The 23,183-nt window shown below is 44.7% G+C and overlaps 1 protein-coding gene across 1 annotated transcript in view; it reads left to right on the forward strand.

The window, feature by feature from the left end:
• Positions 1 to 23,183, forward strand: part of myo15b (myosin XVB) — a 452,296-nt gene that overhangs the window by 351,460 nt on the left and 77,653 nt on the right. The window contains exons 45-50 of the mRNA XM_073026589.1: positions 7,583 to 7,673; positions 10,042 to 10,270; positions 11,386 to 11,492; positions 16,938 to 16,997; positions 21,359 to 21,434; positions 22,331 to 22,449. Of these exons, the coding sequence (XP_072882690.1) occupies positions 7,583 to 7,673; positions 10,042 to 10,270; positions 11,386 to 11,492; positions 16,938 to 16,997; positions 21,359 to 21,434; positions 22,331 to 22,449 (682 nt within the window). The remainder of the gene's footprint in view (positions 1 to 7,582; positions 7,674 to 10,041; positions 10,271 to 11,385; positions 11,493 to 16,937; positions 16,998 to 21,358; positions 21,435 to 22,330; positions 22,450 to 23,183) is intronic.

Genomic DNA, 23,183 nt, shown 5'->3' on the forward strand with positions numbered 1-23,183 from the left:
AGGCACAGGTTTTGAGCAGAGAAGACTGGAAGTGACTAGGCACAGGTTTTGAGCAGAGAAGACTGGAAGTGACTAGGCACAGGTTTCGAACAGAGAAGACTGGAAGTGACTAGGCACAGGTTTTGGGCAGAGAAGACTAGAAGTGACTAGGCACAGGTTTTGAGCAGAGAAGACTGGAAGAGACTAGGCACAGGTTTTGAGCAGAGAAGACTGGAAGTGACTAGGCACAGGTTTTGGGCAGAGAAGACTAGAAGTGACTAGGCACAGGTTTTGGGCAGAGAAGACTGGAAGTGATTAGGCACAGGTTTCGAACAGAGAAGACTGGAAGTGACTAGGCACAGGTTTTGAGCAGAGAAGACTGGAAGTGACTAGGCACAGGTTTTGAGCAGAGAAGACTGGAAGTGACTAGGCACAGGTTTTGAGCAGAGAAGACTAGAAGTGACTAGGCACAGGTTTTGGGCAGAGAACACTAGAAGTGACTAGGCACAGGGTTCGAACAGAGAAGACTGGAAGTGACTAGGCACAGGTTTTGGGCAGAGAAGACTAGAAGTGACTAGGCACAGGTTTTGGGCAGAGAAGACTGGAAGTGACTAGGCACAGGTTTCGAACGGAGAAGACTGGAAGTGACTAGGCACAGGTTTTGAGCAGAGAAGACTGGAAGTGACTAGGCACAGGTTTTGAGCAGAGAAGACTAGAAGTGACTAGGCACAGGTTTTGAGCAGAGAAGACTGGAAGTGACTAGGCACAGGTTTTGAGCAGAGAAGACTGGAAGTGATTAGGCACAGGTTTCGAACAGAGAAGACTGGAAGTGACTAGGCACAGGTTTTGAGCAGAGAAGACTGGAAGTGACTAGGCACAGGTTTTGAGCAGAGAAGACTGGAAGTGACTAGGCACAGGTTTTGAGCAGAGAAGACTAGAAGTGACTAGGCACAGGTTTTGGGCAGAGAACACTAGAAGTGACTAGGCACAGGGTTCGAACAGAGAAGACTGGAAGTGACTAGGCACAGGTTTTGGGCAGAGAAGACTAGAAGTGACTAGGCACAGGTTTTGGGCAGAGAAGACTGGAAGTGACTAGGCACAGGTTTCGAACAGAGAAGACTGGAAGTGACTAGGCACAGGTTTTGAGCAGAGAAGACTGGAAGTGACTAGGCACAGGTTTTGAGCAGAGAAGACTAGAAGTGACTAGGCACAGGTTTTGAGCAGAGAAGACTGGAAGTGACTAGGCACAGGTTTTGAGCAGAGAAGACTGGAAGTGACTAGGCAAAGGTTTTGAGCAGAGAAGACTGGAAGTGACTAGGCACAGGTTTTGGGCAGAGAAAACTGGAAGTGAATAGGCACAGGTTTTGAGCAGAGAAGACTAGAAGTGACTAGGCACAGGTTTTGGGCAGAGAAAACTGGAAGTGACTAGGCACAGGTTTTGAGCAGAGAAGACTAGAAGTGACTAGGCACAGGTTTTGAGCAGAGAAGACTGGAAGTGACTAGGCACAGGTTTTGTGCAGAGAAGACTGGAAGTGACTAGGCACAGGTTTTGAGCAGAGAAGACTAGAAGTGACTAGGCACAGGTTTTGGGCAGAGAAGACTAGAAGTGACTAGGCACAGGTTTTGGGCAGAGAAGACTGGAACTGACTAGGCACAGGTTTTGTGCAGAGAAGACTGGAACTGAATAGGCACAGGTTTTGGGCAGAGAAGACTGGAAGTGACTAGGCACAGGTTTTGAGCAGAGAAGACTGGAAGTGACTAGGCACAGGTTTTGAGCAGAGAAGACTGGAAGTGACTAGGCACAGGTTTTGGGCAGAGAAGACTGGAAGTGACTAGGCACAGGTTTTGGGCAGAGAAGACTAGAAGTGACTAGGCACAGGTTTTGAGCAGAGAAGACTGGAAGTGACTAGGCACAGGTTTTGAGCAGAGAAGACTGGAAGTGACTAGGCACAGGTTTTGGGCAGAGAAAACTGGAAGTGACTAGGCACAGGTTTTGAGCAGAGAAGACTGGAAGTGACTAGGCACAGGTTTTGAGCAGAGAAGACTGGAAGTGACTAGGCACAGGTTTCGAACAGAGAAGACTGGAAGTGACTAGGCACAGGTTTTGGGCAGAGAAGACTAGAAGTGACTAGGCACAGGTTTTGAGCAGAGAAGACTGGAAGTGACTAGGCACAGGTTTTGAGCAGAGAAGACTGGAAGTGACTAGGCACAGGTTTTGGGCAGAGAAGACTAGAAGTGACTAGGCACAGGTTTTGGGCAGAGAAGACTGGAAGTGACTAGGCACAGGTTTCGAACAGAGAAGACTGGAAGTGACTAGGCACAGGTTTTGAGCAGAGAAGACTGGAAGTGACTAGGCACAGGTTTTGAGCAGAGAAGACTGGAAGTGACTAGGCACAGGTTTTGAGCAGAGAAGACTAGAAGTGACTAGGCACAGGTTTTGGGCAGAGAAGACTAGAAGTGACTAGGCACAGGGTTCGAACAGAGAAGACTGGAAGTGACTAGGCACAGGTTTTGGGCAGAGAAGACTAGAAGTGACTAGGCACAGGTTTTGGGCAGAGAAGACTGGAAGTGACTAGGCACAGGTTTCGAACAGAGAAGACTGGAAGTGACTAGGCACAGGTTTTGAGCAGAGAAGACTGGAAGTGACTAGGCACAGGTTTTGAGCAGAGAAGACTAGAAGTGACTAGGCACAGGTTTTGAGCAGAGAAGACTGGAAGTGACTAGGCACAGGTTTTGAGCAGAGAAGACTGGAAGTGACTAGGCAAAGGTTTTGAGCAGAGAAGACTGGAAGTGACTAGGCACAGGTTTTGGGCAGAGAAAACTGGAAGTGAATAGGCACAGGTTTTGAGCAGAGAAGACTAGAAGTGACTAGGCACAGGTTTTGAGCAGAGAAGACTGGAAGTGACTAGGCAAAGGTTTTGAGCAGAGAAGACTGGAAGTGACTAGGCACAGGTTTTGGGCAGAGAAAACTGGAAGTGACTAGGCACAGGTTTTGAGCAGAGAAGACTAGAAGTGACTAGGCACAGGTTTTGAGCAGAGAAGACTGGAAGTGACTAGGCACAGGTTTTGTGCAGAGAAGACTGGAAGTGACTAGGCACAGGTTTTGAGCAGAGAAGACTAGAAGTGACTAGGCACAGGTTTTGGGCAGAGAAGACTAGAAGTGACTAGGCACAGGTTTTGGGCAGAGAAGACTGGAACTGACTAGGCACAGGTTTTGTGCAGAGAAGACTGGAACTGAATAGGCACAGGTTTTGGGCAGAGAAGACTGGAAGTGACTAGGCACAGGTTTTGAGCAGAGAAGACTGGAAGTGACTAGGCACAGGTTTTGAGCAGAGAAGACTGGAAGTGACTAGGCACAGGTTTTGGGCAGAGAAGACTGGAAGTGACTAGGCACAGGTTTTGGGCAGAGAAGACTAGAAGTGACTAGGCACAGGTTTTGAGCAGAGAAGACTGGAAGTGACTAGGCACAGGTTTTGAGCAGAGAAGACTGGAAGTGACTAGGCACAGGTTTTGGGCAGAGAAAACTGGAAGTGACTAGGCACAGGTTTTGAGCAGAGAAGACTGGAAGTGACTAGGCACAGGTTTTGAGCAGAGAAGACTGGAAGTGACTAGGCACAGGTTTCGAACAGAGAAGACTGGAAGTGACTAGGCACAGGTTTTGGGCAGAGAAGACTAGAAGTGACTAGGCACAGGTTTTGAGCAGAGAAGACTGGAAGTGACTAGGCACAGGTTTTGAGCAGAGAAGACTGGAAGTGACTAGGCACAGGTTTTGGGCAGAGAAGACTAGAAGTGACTAGGCACAGGTTTTGGGCAGAGAAGACTGGAAGTGACTAGGCACAGGTTTCGAACAGAGAAGACTGGAAGTGACTAGGCACAGGTTTTGAGCAGAGAAGACTGGAAGTGACTAGGCACAGGTTTTGAGCAGAGAAGACTGGAAGTGACTAGGCACAGGTTTTGAGCAGAGAAGACTAGAAGTGACTAGGCACAGGTTTTGGGCAGAGAAGACTAGAAGTGACTAGGCACAGGGTTCGAACAGAGAAGACTGGAAGTGACTAGGCACAGGTTTTGGGCAGAGAAGACTAGAAGTGACTAGGCACAGGTTTTGGGCAGAGAAGACTGGAAGTGACTAGGCACAGGTTTCGAACAGAGAAGACTGGAAGTGACTAGGCACAGGTTTTGAGCAGAGAAGACTGGAAGTGACTAGGCACAGGTTTTGAGCAGAGAAGACTAGAAGTGACTAGGCACAGGTTTTGAGCAGAGAAGACTGGAAGTGACTAGGCACAGGTTTTGAGCAGAGAAGACTGGAAGTGTCTAGGCAAAGGTTTTGAGCAGAGAAGACTGGAAGTGACTAGGCACAGGTTTTGGGCAGAGAAAACTGGAAGTGAATAGGCACAGGTTTTGAGCAGAGAAGACTAGAAGTGACTAGGCACAGGTTTTGGGCAGAGAAAACTGGAAGTGACTAGGCACAGGTTTTGAGCAGAGAAGACTAGAAGTGACTAGGCACAGGTTTTGAGCAGAGAAGACTGGAAGTGACTAGGCACAGGTTTTGTGCAGAGAAGACTGGAAGTGACTAGGCACAGGTTTTGAGCAGAGAAGACTGGAAGTGACTAGGCACAGGTTTTGAGCAGAGAAGACTAGAAGTGACTAGGCACAGGTTTTGAACAGAGAAGACTGGAAGTGACTAGGCACAGGTTTTGAGCAGAGAAGACTAGAAGTGACTCAGCACAGGTTTTGAGCAGAGAAGACTGGAAGTGACTAGGCACAGGTTTTGGGCAGAGAAAACTGGAAGTGACTAGGCACAGGTTTTGAGCAGAGAAGACTGGAAGTGACTAGGCACAGGTTTTGGGCAGAGAAGACTGGAAGTGACTAGGCACAGGTTTTGGGCAGAGAAGACTGGAAATGACTAGGCACATGTTTTGAGCAGAGAAGACTGGAAGTGACTAGGCACAGGTTTTGAGCAGAGAAGACTGGAAGTGAATAGGCACAGGTTTTGGGCAGAGAAGACTGGAAGTGACTAGGCACAGGTTTTGAGCAGAGAAGACTGGAAGTGACTAGGCACAGGTTTTGTGCAGAGAAGACTGGAACTGAATAGGCACAGGTTTTGGGCAGAGAAGACTGGAAGTGACTAGGCACAGGTTTTGGGCAGAGAAGACTAGAAGTGACTAGGCACAGGTTTTGAGCAGAGAAGACTGGAAGTGACTAGGCACAGGTTTTGAGCAGAGAAGACTGGAAGTGACTAGGCACAGGTTTCGAACAGAGAAGACTGGAAGTGACTAGGCACAGGTTTTGGGCAGAGAAGACTAGAAGTGACTAGGCACAGGTTTTGGGCAGAGAAGACTGGAAGTGACTAGGCACAGGTTTCGAACAGAGAAGACTGGAAGTGACTAGGCACAGGTTTTGAGCAGAGAAGACTGGAAGTGACTAGGCACAGGTTTTGGGCAGAGAAGACTGGAAATGACTAGGCACATGTTTTGAGCAGAGAAGACTGGAAGTGACTAGGCACAGGTTTTGTGCAGAGAAGACTGGAAGTGACTAGGCACAGGTTTTGAGCAGAGAAGACTGGAAGTGACTAGGCACAGGTTTTGAGCAGAGAAGACTGGAAGTGACTAGGCACAGGTTTTGGGCAGAGAAGACTAGAAGTGACTAGGCACAGGTTTTGGGCAGAGAAGACTGGAAGTGACTAGGCACAGGTTTTGTGCAGAGAAGACTGGAACTGAATAGGCACAGGTTTTGGGCAGAGAAGACTGGAAGTGACTAGGCACAGGTTTTGAGCAGAGAAGACTGGAAGTGACTAGGCACAGGTTTTGAGCAGAGAAGACTGGAAGTGACTAGGCACAGGTTTTGGGCAGAGAAGACTGGAAGTGACTAGGCACAGGTTTTGAGCAGAGAAGACTGGAAGTGACTAGGCACAGGTTTCGAACAGAGAAGACTGGAAGTGACTAGGTACAGGTTTTGAGCAGAGAAGACTGGAAGTGACTAGGCACAGGTTTTGAGCAGAGAAGACTGGAAGTGACTAGGCACAGGTTTTGAGCAGAGAAGACTGGAAGTGACTAGGCACAGGTTTCGAACAGAGAAGAGTGGAAGTGACTAGGCACAGGTTTTGGGCAGAGAAGACTAGAAGTGACTAGGCACAGGTTTTGGGCAGAGAAGACTGGAAGTGACTAGGCACAGGTTTCGAACAGAGAAGACTGGAAGTGACTAGGCACAGGTTTTGAGCAGAGAAGACTGGAAGTGACTAGGCACAGGTTTTGAGCAGAGAAGACTAGAAGTGACTAGGCACAGGTTTTGAGCAGAGAAGACTGGAAGTGACTAGGCACAGGTTTTGAGCAGAGAAGACTGGAAGTGACTAGGCACAGGTTTTGGGCAGAGAAAACTGGAAGTGACTAGGCACAGGTTTTGAGCAGAGAAGACTGGAAGTGACTAGGCACAGGTTTTGGGCAGAGAAAACTGGAAGTGACTAGGCACAGGTTTTGAGCAGAGAAGACTAGAAGTGACTAGGCACAGGTTTTGAGCAGAGAAGACTGGAAGTGACTAGGCACAGGTTTTGTGCAGAGAAGACTGGAAGTGACTAGGCACAGGTTTTGAGCAGAGAAGACTGGAAGTGACTAGGCACAGGTTTTGGGCAGAGAAGACTAGAAGTGACTCGGCACAGGTTTTGGGCAGAGAAGGCTCAAAAGTCATGGGATGACTAAAGGGGAAGAACTGGGAAACAGGAGTGAGCTGGGCAAGAAGAGGTGGGGTGCAGAGAGATAATCAGCAAGGGCAGTGGCTGGGAAAGATGACAATCTAAGAGGAAGGTGGAATAGAGAAGGAGGCACATTGAGAAACAGAAGAGAGGACTCTATTTGAAATGATGGGGCTGGTGGAAGACAAGTGGTTGGGAAGATGGGAATGGCACTGCAAGATGAGGTGACTGAGTTACTGGAACAAGCTGAAGAGAAGAGACCCATCATCAGAGGGAAGTTAATATGAACCATGATGGTTTGTGGATTAGGGATGAGAGAGCAATTGGGCCAAGCAATGGGCAGTTAGGAGATCAGCAGGAGAGGAGTGGGGAAGTGAGGCGGGGAGCTTGGAGAAGGGAAAATATGGAGAGGGAGAGGTCATGGGGTATGCGGGCCTTTAACAACTATTTGATAATTTCAGTGCTGATCTGCTTTCCAATCTTCAGGACAAACAGGCTTAACATAGAAAGCTTTAAAACTGGTGCATCTAAAAACCATCAGAGCTGTTTTAAGTGCTGCTTTTGATGTCTCCATCAAGATGGCCGAAAGAACACTTTTGGTTCTTATCCGTGCACAATTGTTGTATACATATTTTTATCTCAAGCCTGGTGTCACTGAATTTCAAAGTCAACCTACCCAACTTTAAAACAGATATTTGGCTTTTGGCATCACATGACCAAATTAGACAGAAATGGTTTATTTTATCCGCTTGTCCTTGAGCGATTGTGTATTGTGTTTGGTGAATACAGGGTTTCTCGCTGCAGTGCAGGTTTTACCCTGCTGCCTGGCTAGATCTTAACAAGGTGTATGAAGCATTGGCTTTATCCAATTGGCACCTACTTCTCCCACAACTAATATGTCCTGTTCTTTGTCTCCAGAGTACTAGCAAAACCATTCCTGAAGAAAAATGATCCCAAGGATGAAGCGTTATCTCTTTTGAAAAAGGCAGGACCTTCAGATCCTCCAGAGGTAGGGAAACCAGCTCAGCCTATAACTATTCTGGGAGAGTTCCTCACATGCCCCCTACCTCTGCCCTGCTTAGTAAAGAAACATCTTCCCATCTCCTACATTTGTAATACCAAGGAGCAAAACACTTTGCAGAAAATAAGTTGTTTGTTTTGATGCCCAGGTTGCTGAGGATTTCAGGACTAATCTTTTGGTCCTGGAGAGCCCTGCAAACAACAATTAATGGTCTGGTGGTGTACATTCACCACTGAACCTCAGTGAGACAGTAAGCGTAGGAAAGGGTTGAGTCTCACAATTTTGGATGTTTTGCTCCAAACGTTAAACTGAAGGCCTGGCTGTCTGACTTGGAGGCTCTTGGCTCTGCTCTGGCTGGCATTTCCTTCTCAGATAAAAGCACGAAGATAACTGATTATTACCCACATCCTTAGATTACCATGTAAAAAACCACAAGTGTCTTCCCTCAACAGCCTCAGTAAATCTCTAGGGCATCAGGATGGGATGGAATACTAAGTTTTTTGCCAAGCGCTCATATTGCTTGGTGCTGTCAGTAAACCACGTGCTAACATAAACATCTAGTGCTAATGTACCGTGGTTGCAGTGTACGCAAGATAAAGTGCAGAAAATTACCAAGGTTTCTGTGACAGTATCTCTCCAGTCCACACCTCACAATCAGAATCAGGTTAATTAACTCTGGCATATGTCATGAAATATGTTATTTTGTGGCAGCAGTACACACAGACGGTTGATTGCCTGCTTTGGTATAGGTTAAAGATCTACGGTTCATTTGAAAGATTCAAATGATCTACGATGGATCTAAAGGTGAGTTATATTGGGACATAGGGAGAAGAGAGTAGGACACATAGAATTCATATCCCGAGAGCCAGATGGTCAGGCGACTTCCTTCTGTGTTGTTAGAAGACAAGGGAGGCTGGCACATGGGAACACTATTCCTCCTTGATGACTAAACACCCACTTAGATATGTTGGGCAAATCTGCAGAATCTTCCCACAGCCTGTGAGTATTTTCACTGTACACGTCAGTATTTTCACCATATATATCAGTATTATCACCGTATATATCAGTATTTTCACCGTATGTATCAATATTTTCACCAGACACGTCAGTATTTTCACCATATATATCAGTATTATCACCGTATATATCAGTATTTTCACCGTATGTATCAATATTTTCACCAGACACGTCAGTATTTTCACCATATATATCAGTATTTTCACCATATATATCAGTATTATCACCGTATATATCAGTATTTTCACCGTATGTATCAATATTTTCACCGTATGTATCAATATTTTCACCAGACACGTCAGTATTTTCACCATATATATCAGTATTTTCACCATATATATCAGTATTATCACCGTATATATCAATATTTTCACCAGTCACGTCAGTATTTTCACCATATATATCAGTATTTTCACCAGACACATAAGTATTTTCACTGTATGCATCAGTATTTTCACCGTACACGTCAGTATTTTCACTGTACATGTCAGTATTTTCACCAGACACATCAATATTTTCACCATATCTGGCAGTATTGTTGCTGTATACGTCAGTATTTTCACCGTACACGTCAGTATTTTCACTGTATACGTCAGTATTTTCACCAGACATGTCAGTGCACTCACTGGATAGTTACAGTGTGATGTTTCACCTGGCTGTGGTATCTAGAATCAGGGGCTACATCTGATGATAAGGTGTTCACAAGAGAGTGCAGATGCAGGAATTTAGAGCAACAAACAATCTGCTGGAGGTACTCAGTGGATCGAACAGCATCTGTAGGAATCATTACTTCAGAGCCTGACAATGGGTCTGACCCTAAATATCAACAATTCTGCAACCCCTGCCCCACTCTCACACCCGCTGAGTCCACTATCAGATTGTCACTCAAATAGGGTGCTGCCCATTCAGGAACAAGATTCAGTAATAGATGAATTGAGCTTTCAGATTCTCAATTCAAGAGGGCTGCAGATCCTCAGGCACTGAGTATACTCAAGGTTGATGCTGGTTCTATTTTTAGACATGAAAATAATCAAAGGAATGGTGGAAAATATCACTGAGATGAGACATCAGTAAAGATGTTGATGGGTTGGGTAGTCACAAGGTGCTGAAGAGCTTCGACCTGTTTTTGTTTATAATACCCTTGTGTTCAGTGATGGATCATCAGGGCCAAGCTTGTGGGGCAACAAGTGGAGTCTCACTATATCTCTTCAGGAAGAGGAGAATAAAGAATGGACCCACTAGTCAAAGATCTAGTGGTTAATCTACCCGCAGATTAGATGGAGTGCAGGCGTCGAAGTTTGTAGAGCTTCCCCTAAAGCCTCTCCCATTTCTATTGCAGGATGGAAATGGAACATCAGCTGCAAAAGTTCCACCCAAAACAGCACCAAAACCGCAGCACCGTCCTCTGTCCTCTCAGTCCTCGATACATCAGCAACTCAACCTTCTACTGTCGCCCAAAGATGCTCCGCCCCTACCTCCTCCTCTACCTCCTTCTTTAGCTGGCTTATCTCCAACTTCAACTAACGGTGAATTTCAGCTCTCCCCATCTTCACCAAGGGGAGTATCAGGTAGGTTTGAGCAGGAGATCATCCAGGCAACCCACAGTACTACTTAGGGTTCAATTTCCCAGCCTTCACGCAAATAGAAACAGTGGCTGAAAATTCTTGCCCAACTTTATGAAGTTCCAGTGCTCACTACAGACAGAATAAACTCTAATCATACGGTGCGATATTCACCAGCGTTGCAGGGCGTCTCCACGTGTGTTTCTGTGATTATCCTCAGCAGGCCAGCAGTGGCTGCTCTTGAGGCTTGGATGTAGTGTTCTTGCCTCCTGAGTCTGAGGTTATGAGTTCAAGTCTCACAGATTTGGAGAAGAGCAGGCAAGTTATCCCTAATCCCTTCCTCAATGTTTAGATCTCAGACAACGTTTGAAAAACATAATTCGGTCATGATCATATTGCTGTCAGTGGAAGCTTGCTGAGCCCTAATTAGCATCCACATTTTCTACATTATAGCAGAGGCCCTAAAAGGGTAAAATAATTTGTCTTTTTTATCAAATGTGCCCATCTTTTGCTCCACACTTATCCCGGCCAGACATGATTTGAGCTGGCGGAGGCTGGCACTTCAGTGCCATGTTCAATGGGCGCTCTCTCTCAGAGGTATTGTCCAAGGTGCCAGCCCCTCAGGTTACACACCTCTGAATGAAGAGTGCTGGAATTCACATGATCATTTGCTGCAGTATCTCTCTATCTATTTATTTATTTAGAGATGCAGTGCAGAACAGGCTCTACCAGCCCAGCGAGCTGCACCACCCAGCAAACCACCGTTTAGCACTAGCCTAATCACAAGACAACTGACCTATTAACCTGCACGTCTTTGGACTGTGGGAGGAAACCGGAGCACCCGTAGGAAATCCACATGCTCACAGGAAGGACGTTAAAACTTTCTTACAGAGGACGCTGGAATGCACTCTGAACTCTAACGGCCTGAGCTGAAGTAGCATCACACTAACTAACCACGACACTACCGCAGTATTAATTGATGGGCCTTGTAGTGCTCAGTTTGGCTGTGGCATTTTCTTACAGCGTGATCACATTTCCATAGTTACATTCATGGTTCTGTAGCTCTGTGGGATTTTCTAAAGGTTCCACAAAATGAAAATACTTTCCCCTCTTTCTTTTAGCAATATTATTACAAGATGAGAATATAAAAACCCAACTCTACAGGCGGACAGCCAGTGTATATTTCTCTTACATCAATGTTCCTTGGAAGCTCTACCTGCGCAAAGAGGTACGGTATATACTATCACATACTTCTAACAAGAATGTAGAGCACAGTGACTACCAGAAACTTGTAATACAGCTGTACACCAGTGTTTACTAATCTATGTAATTAGAAGAAGCTGCAAAATCTAAGGACTCTGTAGTGATGCTGCTTGTATAAATGAACGGTAGAGGCAGCACTAACACAAAACGCTCATGAGCTTTCAACTAACAGCAGTGTCTGATACAACAATGTATCAGTCATACAATGTGGTACATTCATTTCTTTAAGGTACAGATATACTTTTATCTAGTACTCTGCTTCCACTATGGGAAAGAGAACCCATACACAGCATCACCTATTTACAACTGGCTATGTATTTATCAGTACACTGATATAAAATGAATCATTGATAGATCCACTTAATCTGCTGCTCTTTAATTCACTGAACTCTTCAGCATAGGCTGCACTTTGCCTCTGATTTATTCACTGAACTGTTCAGCATAGGCTGCACTTTGCCTCTGATTTATTCACTGAACTCCTCAGCATAGGCTGCACTTTGCCTCTGATTTATTCACTGAACTCTTCAGCATAGGCTGCACTTTGCCTCTGATTTATTCACTGAACTCCTCAGCATAGGCTGCACTTTGCCTCTGATTTATTCACTGAACTCCTCAGCATAGGCTGCACTTTGCCTCTGATTTATGCCTCATAGGCTTCACAGACAGTTGTCTCACAACCATTTTTACCACCGTAGCTTCCGATGTGTGAAGTTACTGCTTTACTGACCAGTTGCCCTTCGATACATGTTGCTTAGTGTTGGATATGGTGAGCCAAATGGCCTTTTTCTGTGCTGTACGATCCCTTCCTCAAGGGTATCGTAATCTGCTGGGGATGACTATTACATCCAGTGCTCCCGATGCGACCTCCTCTACATCAGTGAGACCCATCGTAAATTGAGGGACTACTTTGTCAAGAACCTCTACTCCATCCGCTATACTGGATGGTATGTTGCCTCCCAGGTGTCAGGGTCAGGGCCATCTCAAATCGCGTCCACAGCATTTTAGTGAGGGAAGGGGAGCAGCCAGATGTCTTGGTACATATTGGTATCAATGACATAGGAAGGAAAAGCAAAGAGGTCCTGAAGAGAGAATGTAGAAAGCTGGGTAAAGCAGAGAAGCAGGACCTCCTGGGCAGTAATTTCTGGATTGCTGCCTGTGCCACATGCCAGTGAGGGTAGAAACAGGATGATTTGGCAGATAAATGTGTGCCTGAGAAGCTGGTGCAGGGGACAGGGCTTCAGGTTCATGGATGATTGGGATCTCTTCTGGGCGAGGTATGACCTGTAGAAAAGGGACCGATTACACCTAAACCCCCCCTCGCAGGCAGGTTTGTTAGAGCTATTGGGGAGGGTTTAAACTTTAGGGGTCTTTAAGAGCCTCTTGGACAGGCACATGGATGAAAGAAAAACAGAGGATTACGGGGTAGTGTGGATTTAGTACTTTTTTTAAAGGAATATATGGGTCGGCACAACATCGAGGACTGAAGGGCCTGTACTGTGCTGTAGTATTCTAGTGTCTAAACTAATTTAGTAAGGGGATAGGAACCGGAATGAAGGGACTCAGGATAGGATGGATGGTAAGAAAGCAAAGTTAGCGTGCAGTCAGACAGTCAGGAAGGGCAGGTGGATGATAAGACATAATTGTAGACAACAGGGTGAGCATCAGTGAATTAGGGATGCAAAATCAAAAAGGGTAGCAAATTTAGCACTCAAAGTGTTATATCTCAATGCACGAAGTACAAGAAATAAGATGGATGATCTTGTTGCACTATTGCAAGGTATGATGTTGTGGCCATCACTGAATCATGGCTGAAGGATAGTTGTAGTTGGGAGCTGAATGTCCACGGTTACACACTGTATCGGAGGGATGGGAAGGGAGGCAGAGGGGGTGGTGTGGCTCTGCTGGTAAAGAATGGCATCAAATCTGTGGAAAGATGTGACATTGAATTGGAAGATGTTGAATTCTTGTGGGTTGAATTAAGAAACTGCAAGGGTAAAAGGACTCTTGATGGCAGTTATATACAGGCCTCCCAACAATAGCTGGGATGTGAACCACAGATTACAACAGGAAATAGAAAAGGCATGTCAAAAGGGTAATGTTACGATAGTCATGGCAGATTTTAACGCACAGGTCGATGGGAAAATCAGGTTGGTAATGGATCTCAAGAGAGTGAGTTTGTCAAGTGCCTATGAGTGGCTTTTTAGAGCAGTTTGTCGTTGAGCCTACTAGGGGATCAGCTGAACTGGATTGGGTGTTGTGTAATGAACTGGAGGTGATTAGGGAGCTTAAGGTAAAGGAACCCTTGGGTGCAGTGATCACAATATGATTGAAATTTGACAGAGAGAAAGTAAAATCTGATGCAGCTGTATTTCAGTGGAGTAAAGGAAATTACAGTGGTATGAGAGAGGAGTTGGCCAAAGTAAATTGGAAGGAGACGTTGGCAGGGATGTCAGCAGAGCAGCAATGGCATACGTCTCTGGGAAAAATGAGGAAGATGCAGGACAGACGTATTCCAAAAATGAAGAAATACTCAAATGGCAAAATAGTACAACTGTGGCTGACAAGGGAAGCCAAAGCTAATGTAAGAACAAAAGAGAGGCATATAACAAAGCACAAATTAGTGGGAAGATAGAGGATTGGGAAGTTTTTAAAAACCTACAGAAACCAACTAAAAATCATTGGAAGGGAAAAGATGAAATATGAAAGCAAGCTAGCAAACAATATTAAAATGAATAGCAAAAGCTTTTTACAAGTGTGTAAAAAAATAAAAGAGAGATGAAAGTGGATGTAGGACTGATAGAAAGTGAGATTAGAGAAGTATTAACAGAGGCCAAGGAGATGGTAGATGAACTAAACGAGTATTTTGCATTAGTCTTCCCTGTGGAAGACACCATCAGTATGCCAGATGTCGTAGTGTGTGAAGGAAGAGAAGTGAGTGCAGTTACTATTATAAGGGAGGAGATGCTCAGAATGCTTTAAGACCTCAGGGTACTTAAGTCACTCAGACCAGATGAACTGCACCCTAGGGTTCTGAAAGATGTAGTGGTAGAGATTGTGGAGGCATTAGTAATGATTTTTCAAAAATCATTGGACTCTGACATGGTGCCAGAGGACTAGAAATTTACAAATGTCACACCACTCTTTAAGAAAGGAGGAAGGCAGCTGAAAGGAAATTATAGACCAGCTAGCCTGACCTCAGTGGTTGGGAAGATGTTGGAGTCAATTGTTAAGGATGAGGTTATGGAGTACTGTATTTGGTGACACAGGACAAGGCAGGACAAAATCAAGATGGTTTCCTTAAGGGGAAATCCTGCTTGACGAACCCATTGGAATTCTTTGAGGAGATTACAAGTAGATAGATAGATAGATAGATAGATACTTTATTCATCCCCATGGGGAAATTCAACATTTTTTTCCAATGTCCCATACATTTGTTTTAGCAAAACTAATTACATACAATACTTAACTCAGTAAAAATATGATATGCATCTCAATCACTCTCTCAAAAAGCATTAATAATAGCTTTTAAAAAGTTCTTAAGTAGTTTACTTAGATACATTAAATACAATCAACAAGTAGGATAGATAAAAGGGATGCTGTGGATGTTGTATATTTGAACTTTCAGAAGGCCTTTGCCAAGGTGCCACACATGAGGCTGCTTACCAAGTTAGGAGCCTGTGATATTACAGGAACGTTACTAGCATGGTTAAAACATTGGCTGATTGGGAGAAGGCAGCGAGTGGGAATAAAAGGATCTTTGTCTGGTTGGCTGCCAGTGACTAGTTACGTTCTGCAGGGGTCCGTGTTAGGACTGCTTCTTTTTCTGCTGTATATCAATGATTTAGATGATGGAATAGATAACTTTGTTGCCAAGTTTGCAGATGATACAAAAATTGGTGGAAGGGTAGGTAGAGTTGAGGAAATAGGTAGGCTGCAAAAGGACTTTTAGGATTAGGAGAAAGGGCAAAAAAGTGGCAAATGAAATACAATTCGGAAATGCATGGTCATACACTTTGGTAGTAGAAATAAATGTGCAGTTTATTTTCTAAATGGGGAGAAAATCCAAAAATCTCAGATGCAAAGTGTTTTGGGAGTCCTTGTGCAGAACATCCTAAAGGTTAACTTGCAGGTTGAGTCAGTCATGAGGAAAGTAAATGTTGACATTCATTTCAAGAGGTCTTGAAAACAAGAGCAGTGATGTGATGCTGAGGCTTTATAAGACGCTGGTGAGGCCTCACATTAAGTATTGTGAACAGTTTTGGGCTCTGCATCTTAGAAAAGATGTGCTGGCACAGGAAAGGGTCCAGAGGCAGTTCACAAGGATGATTCAATGAATGGAAGGGTTATTATATGAGGATCATTTGATGGCTCTGGGTCTGTACTCACTGGAATTTAGAAGTATGTGGGGGATCTCATTGAAACCTTTCAAATGTTGAAAGGCCTAGACAGAGTAGCTGCGGAAAGGATGTTTTCCAAGGTGGGAGAGTCTAGGACAAGAGGGCACAGCCTCAGGTTACAGGGGCGTCTATATAAGACAGACATGCGGAAACATTTCTTTAGCCAGAGGGTTGTGAATTTGTGGAATTTATTACCACAGGCAGCTGTGGAGGCCAGGTCATTGGGTGTATTTAAGGCAGAGATTGATAGGTTCTTGATTGGACATGGCATCAAAGATTACGGGGAGAAGGTCAGTGAATGGGGCTGAGGAGGGGATAAGAAGATTGGCCATGATTGAATGGCGGAGCAGACTCAATGGGCCAAATGACCTAATTCTGGTCTTATGATCTTAAAAGCTTAACTTTGTGGTGGCCAAACATTTTAATTCGATTCCTATTCATGTTCTGACATGTCTGTCCATGGCCTCCTCTTATGCCACCCTGAGGGTGGAGGAGCAACACCTTACCTGCTGGCATGAATACCAATTTCTCCTTCCAATAAACAAATTCCCCTCCCCTATTCCCCACTCTGACCTTTTACTTCTCACCTGCCTATGACTTCCCTCTGGGTCCCCTCCTCCTTCCCTTTCTCCCGTGGTCCTATCAGCTTCTTTCTTCTCCAGCCCTTGACTTCTCCGTCCCACCTGGCTTCGCCTGTCACTTTCCAGGTAGCCTCTTCCTTCCCCCCAACTTTTTATTCAGACATCTTCCCCCTTCCTTCTCAGTCCTGAAGAAGGGTCTCGGCCTGAAACATTGTTTGTTTCTGTCCGTAGATGCTGCCTGACGGGCTGACTTCCTCTGGCATTTTTTGTGTGTGCCTAGGGTATGGTAGTACAATAGTTAGCTTATGGTGTTTGATTGTGACGACACAAACCGACTCTCCGTTCAGCGCTGAGTGCTGCTGATTTTTGTCAATAGGGTTGTAGAGATTTTTCTTTTTTCTGAATCTCTAATCCTTGGCTATTCTCCCACAGCTCTTTTACCCACGGGAGAAGTTTAATTCTGAATATATTCTCAACCTGCTGTGTGAACAGGTAAGAACACCCCAGTGGCTGAACTGCGCACTATGGATGTCTGATCAGTGAACCAGGCTAGTTACCTCCGGGAAAAGCCCTGTGTGGAGCAGACTGGGAACAGGTTCATGTGGAATGGTGGTGGTTGGGGGGTGTGGCCAGGGGTATCACTGGGAGCAGCTCCATGCGGAGCGATGAGAGTCATTATGACCGTGTTCCAGTACTGTTGGACTCAAATACAGACTGGGGTTATGTTAGGAATGTGACTGATTATATCACAAATGTGTGGCTCTGTTCATATTCTGATCTCCTACCAATTCCGTTTCACTCTGTGCAGCTGACCTGACCAGCAGGCTGGTTTTATGTAACACTATTGACAGCCAAGTCCTCATGGCCTCCTAACACCTGCACATTCAAGTACCAATGACACTATACCTTTATAACTTGCTGCCCTGAGATTAACTATAGTTATGACAGAAGCACAGCCTACAACATAACCTTTACCAATAATTATCAGCGTTGCAAATTACAAATAGTAATCCACCTCCATCTTAGGTATTCACTCAGGCTTGAGGATTACTTGTGTCCACTCCACTTTGTTAGGTTAATGAGGCCAGCATGGTTGCTCCAGACTCACCCACTGAAGGGAGGTGGTGCGCCCCTCCCACCACTCATTCAGGAGCTTGGTGTGTTCCTGATGCCTGACTTTGAGATTCTCAGTCCCATCCTGAATGCTCCTGCTCCACATTGACCAGTCATGGACCCGGGTCTCCCAATGGGCTGTGGGGGTGCTGTATTTTTCCACAAGACGTAGAGCACAGCTTTGAATCTTCTCCTCTGCACACCTGTTGACCTCTTCCCTGGAAACAGCATGGAATGGCCACTGTTCTGAGGGTCTGATATGTGGCCTGTCAGTGATATGACCTGCCTTGAGGTGCTTGCCTGGGAAAGGGCACTGACCTTTTGTTCATTCCAGTGGATTTGGAGGCCTTTGCAGGAACATGTCCCTGGTATCTAGTTGTGCCTCAATCTAGTGCAGGACTCAGAAACACAGGTGTTCAGAGCTCTGAATGTTGATCTATTGGCCTCCAGGGCTTGACGCCACTGCTCAAAAAAGCTTCCGTTCCTCCACCTTCAGTTAAAAGCAACTGCCTCCATCAAGCTTTAACACTTCTCATGTTCTTGTCAGGAAACGCCTAACCTCAAAACAGAACTGCAGAGACGGTTTAGCGGTGAGCAATAACTTTAATAATCAACTGCAAAATAACAAGCCACAAAACGAGAGACAGCAGGTACTTAACACAAGGCAACAGGGTGGCTGAAGGCTAGGGAGGCTGGCTGGTTCGAAGAAGAACAAAGAGTGTTGATGAGAGCTGGGTATAAATAGACTGCAGGTGACTCCTGTCAGCTGGGCGGAGACTGGGAAGCGCCTGCCTGTGCAGGCCTGACAGTTTCAGATTTTCCTTTGGGACAGACCCTGCCTCCGTTACCATTTGCACTCATGATATATCCATGCAACACTGACCTACCTTATCTATCGCCCGCTAGCACATACATCTACTGTAATTCTGTGCTTTGAAAGGTTGGTGAAGAAACACATCAACTCTTGCCTGAGAAGCAACTTGGATCTGCTCCAATTTTCCCACCGACACAACAGATGCTACCTCATTGGCTCTTCACTCAACTTTGGAACATCTGAATAGCAAAGATGCATACATCAGGATGCTCTTTATCGACTACAGCTAGGCATTCAATACCATCATCCTCTCCAAATTAATCAATAAGCTCCAAGACCTTGGACTGAAGACCTCCTTGTGCAATTGGATCCTCAATTTCCTCACTTGCAGATCCCAGCCAGTTTGGATTGGCAACATCTCCTCCATGATCTCTATCAGCACAGGTGCACCACAACTGTGTGCTTTGCCCCCACTCTACTCGCTTTTTACTTATGACTGTGAGGCCAAGTAGAGTTCTAAAGCCATATCTAAGTTTGCTGACAACACCACTGTTGTGGCTGAATCAGGGGGGGGTTGGTGGGTAGTAATGAATCAACATTTAGGAGTGAGATTGAAAAATCTGGCTAAATGGTACCACAACAACAATCTTTAACTCAATGTCAACACGACCAAGGAGCTGATTATTGACTTCAGAAGAAGGAAAACTGGAAGTCAGACTTCCTCAGGTGATCAGGGGTGCAGAGGATCAGCATCTCGAGATTCATCTGTGCTATCATTTCATTTCATAAGTGCCATGACGAAGAAAGCACATTAGCGTCTTGCTTAGACTCGACATGTCATCTAAAACTTGGACAGAAGTGTGGTGGAGAGAATAGTTACTGGCTGCATCAAGGCCTGGTATGGAAACATCAATGGCCTTGAATGGAAAATCCTACAAAATTCAGTGAATACAGCCTAGACAATCAGCAGTAAAGTCCTCCCCACACGGAGCACATCTACATGGAGCACTGTTGCAGAAAAGAGGCATCCATCATCAAGGACCCCCACCACCCAAGACATACTCTCTTCTCACTGCTACCATCAGGAAGAAGGTACAGGAACCTCAGAAACCACAACAGGAATAGTCATTATCCCTCAACCATTAGGCTCTTGACCCAGAGGGGATAACTTTACTCAACTTCACTCGCCCCATCATGAACTGTTCTCACAATCTATGGACTCACTTTCAAGGACTCTTCATCTCATAGAAACAGAAAACCTACAGCACAATATGGCCTACAGACCTTCGGCCCACAATGCTGTGTTGGACATGTACTTGCTTTAGAAATTACCTAGGGTTACCCATAGCCCTCTGTTTCTCATGTTCTCGATATTTATTGCTTATTTATTTAGTATTTTTTCTCGTTTGGATTTGCACAGACCGTTGTCTTTTGCATAGTGGTTGTTTGGTGTTTTATTGATTCTGTTGTGTTTATTGGATTTACTGTGAATGCTGCAAGGAAACGAGTCTCGGGGTTGTATATGGTGACGGGTGTATTTTGATAATAAATTTACTTTGAACTTTGACCCACCCATCCTAAAGGATATTCCCAGCCTCATTGTCATATTTTTTTAATGGAGGGGTGGATGAAGCCTGAGCTGATGTAATTTTGCCTCTATTCACTGCTTGGGTTTAATTGGGCCTTGATCAGCCTTGAGGTTTATGGAAATCCATAACTCTCATGCTGGGGCTGTGTACAGGTCCTGCTTCACACAGATTGAGCAACGTTGATAAATCGTTGCTATCCGTGGTTTCAGTGGATGGTGTTTCTGATGCCCCCTGTTTCTTACAATAGTATTTGTCAGCAGCTCACCGTGCAAAAGAATCCATTCTTCACTGGTCATAAACTAAAGGAGAGCCTCTGTCTGTCCCACACATCTATACCAGGGTCGCAGGATAACTGCATAATCTGACCAGGGTTACTGTTTTGATTCTTAACTTCCATGCATGTTGAAAAGAGATTAAATACCAGTACTGCAGCTCTTCATAGAACTGAGTGAGGAGTGAGGGCCTCTGTCGGTCAGAGTTGACAGGGATATTGCAGCCTAGCTGTCTAGATACGCAAGCCTGGAGGGTACGATAGGAGAGCAAGCCGTTGGTCATGTAGCCAGCTCCCCCTCTTCACAGGCTATTTCAGGCACACACCACTGGGAGCATTTAATAGGTAGTGGGAGCTTATCCCCATTGCCACCCTCAGTTATTACAACTTCATAGAGAACTATGTTCTAGTAATCCTAACATGTTGTACTATAAACATAGTTTTCTACCCTAATTTTCTCCACTGTTGTTTAATATATTTTATCACATCACAATCATCACAGACTGTGTAATTGAAGAGAACTGGAAATGACAGAATCTATAGCTGTGATCATTGACTGTGATGTTGATCACATGACTGTCATCTCGAGCCACGCAGAGTCAAACCACTCAAGTGTTTGATACTCCAGTAGATCCCATAATGTAAAACTTAATTCAAGAAAGCAACCCAGTTGCAGGAATGAACCCAAAACTGGACAAGGGAATAGATTTGAGATGAGAGCATGCCATGAAAGTACATTTAGCATTCAAAGATTTCAATGTAAAATTGATCACTATTGGAGGGATTTAATAAAAAGCTGCTACAACTTGTGAAATCCTGTGCACTGCAGCACTTTTCCCACTCCTCTACATATTTTTTCATTTATTTATTGAGTTGCCTTTATGTTTATTTCAAGATGTACCTAATTAAATTGTCAGAAGTTCGTAGACTCACCTGGACCTCGGAAACTGAGGTCTGTGCTGTTCACATTGTATTTTGTGTATGTGCACTTATGTGTCTCTGTTCATCTATCATGTATCACAAATAGAGTGTGTCTGCATCTAATTGCAACTGAACATCTCCTCAGATCTTACAGGACACTTACTCAGATGGATGCAATCGCATTTCAAAGGAGGAACGGCAAAAAATGCGACATCTACTTGGTAGGTTGTGGGCTGGGAACCTCCCTTATTCTAAAAAGACAAGGACTGGTTCTGAGAGAAAATTGAACCAAGTTTGTGAGCAGGTGCCATTCTCAGGCAAGAAAGGTTTTGTGATCTGGAAGGGGTGTGTGTGTGTGTGTGTGTGTGTGTGTGTGTGTGTGTGTGTGTGTGTGTGTGTGTGTGTGTGTGTGTGTGTGTGTGTGTGTGTGTGTGTGTGTGTGTGTGTGTGTGTGTGTGTGTGTGTGTGTGTGCACAAGAGAAACTTGCAGCAACATCACAGGCACATAACATCAGATACAGAACATTCACAAGGGATACATAAATGTAAATTATACACACATTTTACACTAAAGACACAGAACAAAAAACAGTTCTTTTAGGTGTAAAAGAAGAGGGACGCCTCACATCTTAATAAGCTGGTAAGGAAGGCGGGCTCTGTCGTGGGCAAAGTACTGGAGAGTTTAACATCGGTAGCTGAGCGAAGGGCGCTGAGTAGGCTACGGTCAATTATGGAAAACTCTGAACATCCTCTACATAGCACCATCCAGAGACAGAGAAGCAGTTTCAGCGACAGGTTACTATCGATGCAATGCTCCTCAGACAGGATGAAGAGGTCAATACTCCCCAATGCCATTAGGCTTTACAATTCAACCGCCAGGACTTAAGAACCTTTTAAAAGCTATTATTAATGCTTTTTGAGATAGTGATTTAGATGCATATCATATTTTTTACTGAGTTAAGTATTGTATGTAATTAGTTTTGCTACAACAAGTGTATGGGACATTGGAAAAAAAGTTGAATTTCCCCATGGGGATGAATAAAGTATCTATCTATCTATCTATCTAAACTGATCAAAGTGGTATAGTGTTGCTAAACTAGTGTATCCCTGTGCACAGCTGAACATCACGTTGGAACTAATATCAGGATGCTGCAAGACAGCGGTCTGAAAAAACGAATTGTTGTGGCTGCACGAGACAACTGGGCTGTTTACTTTTCTCGGCTGTTTTCTGTCAGTGTAAGTACAGCACCAACATAACCTCTTGTGAGAAGCTGCTGATGGAATATGTATATATATTCTGGTTGGTAATCAGTGGTAAGCGAGGTGACAAAGGAATTGGTGCTGGACCCACAACTGTTCAGGATTTGGAAGAGGGGACTGATCGTAACATGTTTCAGTTTGTTGATGACACTAAATTGAGTAGAAAAGCAAATTACACAAAGGATGTGGAGAACCTACAGAGAGTTTGCAAATAGATTAAGGGAACGTGCAATGCTCTGGCATACTGAATGCAACGTTGGTAAATAAAGGTCATCCACGTTGGAAGGAAAAATCAAAGGTCAGATTATTATTTAATAGGTGAAAGGCTGCAGCCTGCATTGTGTAGATCAAGTTGGAATTATTGTTATATGAATTGCAAAAGGTTGGCTTGGGGGTACAACAGGTTATCAAGAAGGCAAATGTAATTTAGCCCTTCATTGTTAGAGGGATTGAATTTAAGAGCAAGGAGGTTACGCTGTAATTTACTGGTGAGGCCACATCTGAAGTACTGCATGCAGTTCTGGTCTCCTTTCCTGGCTTTGCAGGAGGTGCATGAGTTGATTCCAGAGATGAGGGAGTTAGCCTACGAGGAGAGATTGAGACACCTTGGACTATACTCACTGGAATTCAGAAGAATTGGAGGGTATTTTATCAGGACACTTAAAATTATAAAGGGAGTATATAAGATTGAAGCAGGAGAGTTGTTTCCA

Source organism: Hemitrygon akajei, chromosome 22 (genome assembly GCF_048418815.1).
Source record: "Hemitrygon akajei chromosome 22, sHemAka1.3, whole genome shotgun sequence".
Lineage (NCBI taxonomy): Eukaryota > Metazoa > Chordata > Chondrichthyes > Myliobatiformes > Dasyatidae > Hemitrygon > Hemitrygon akajei.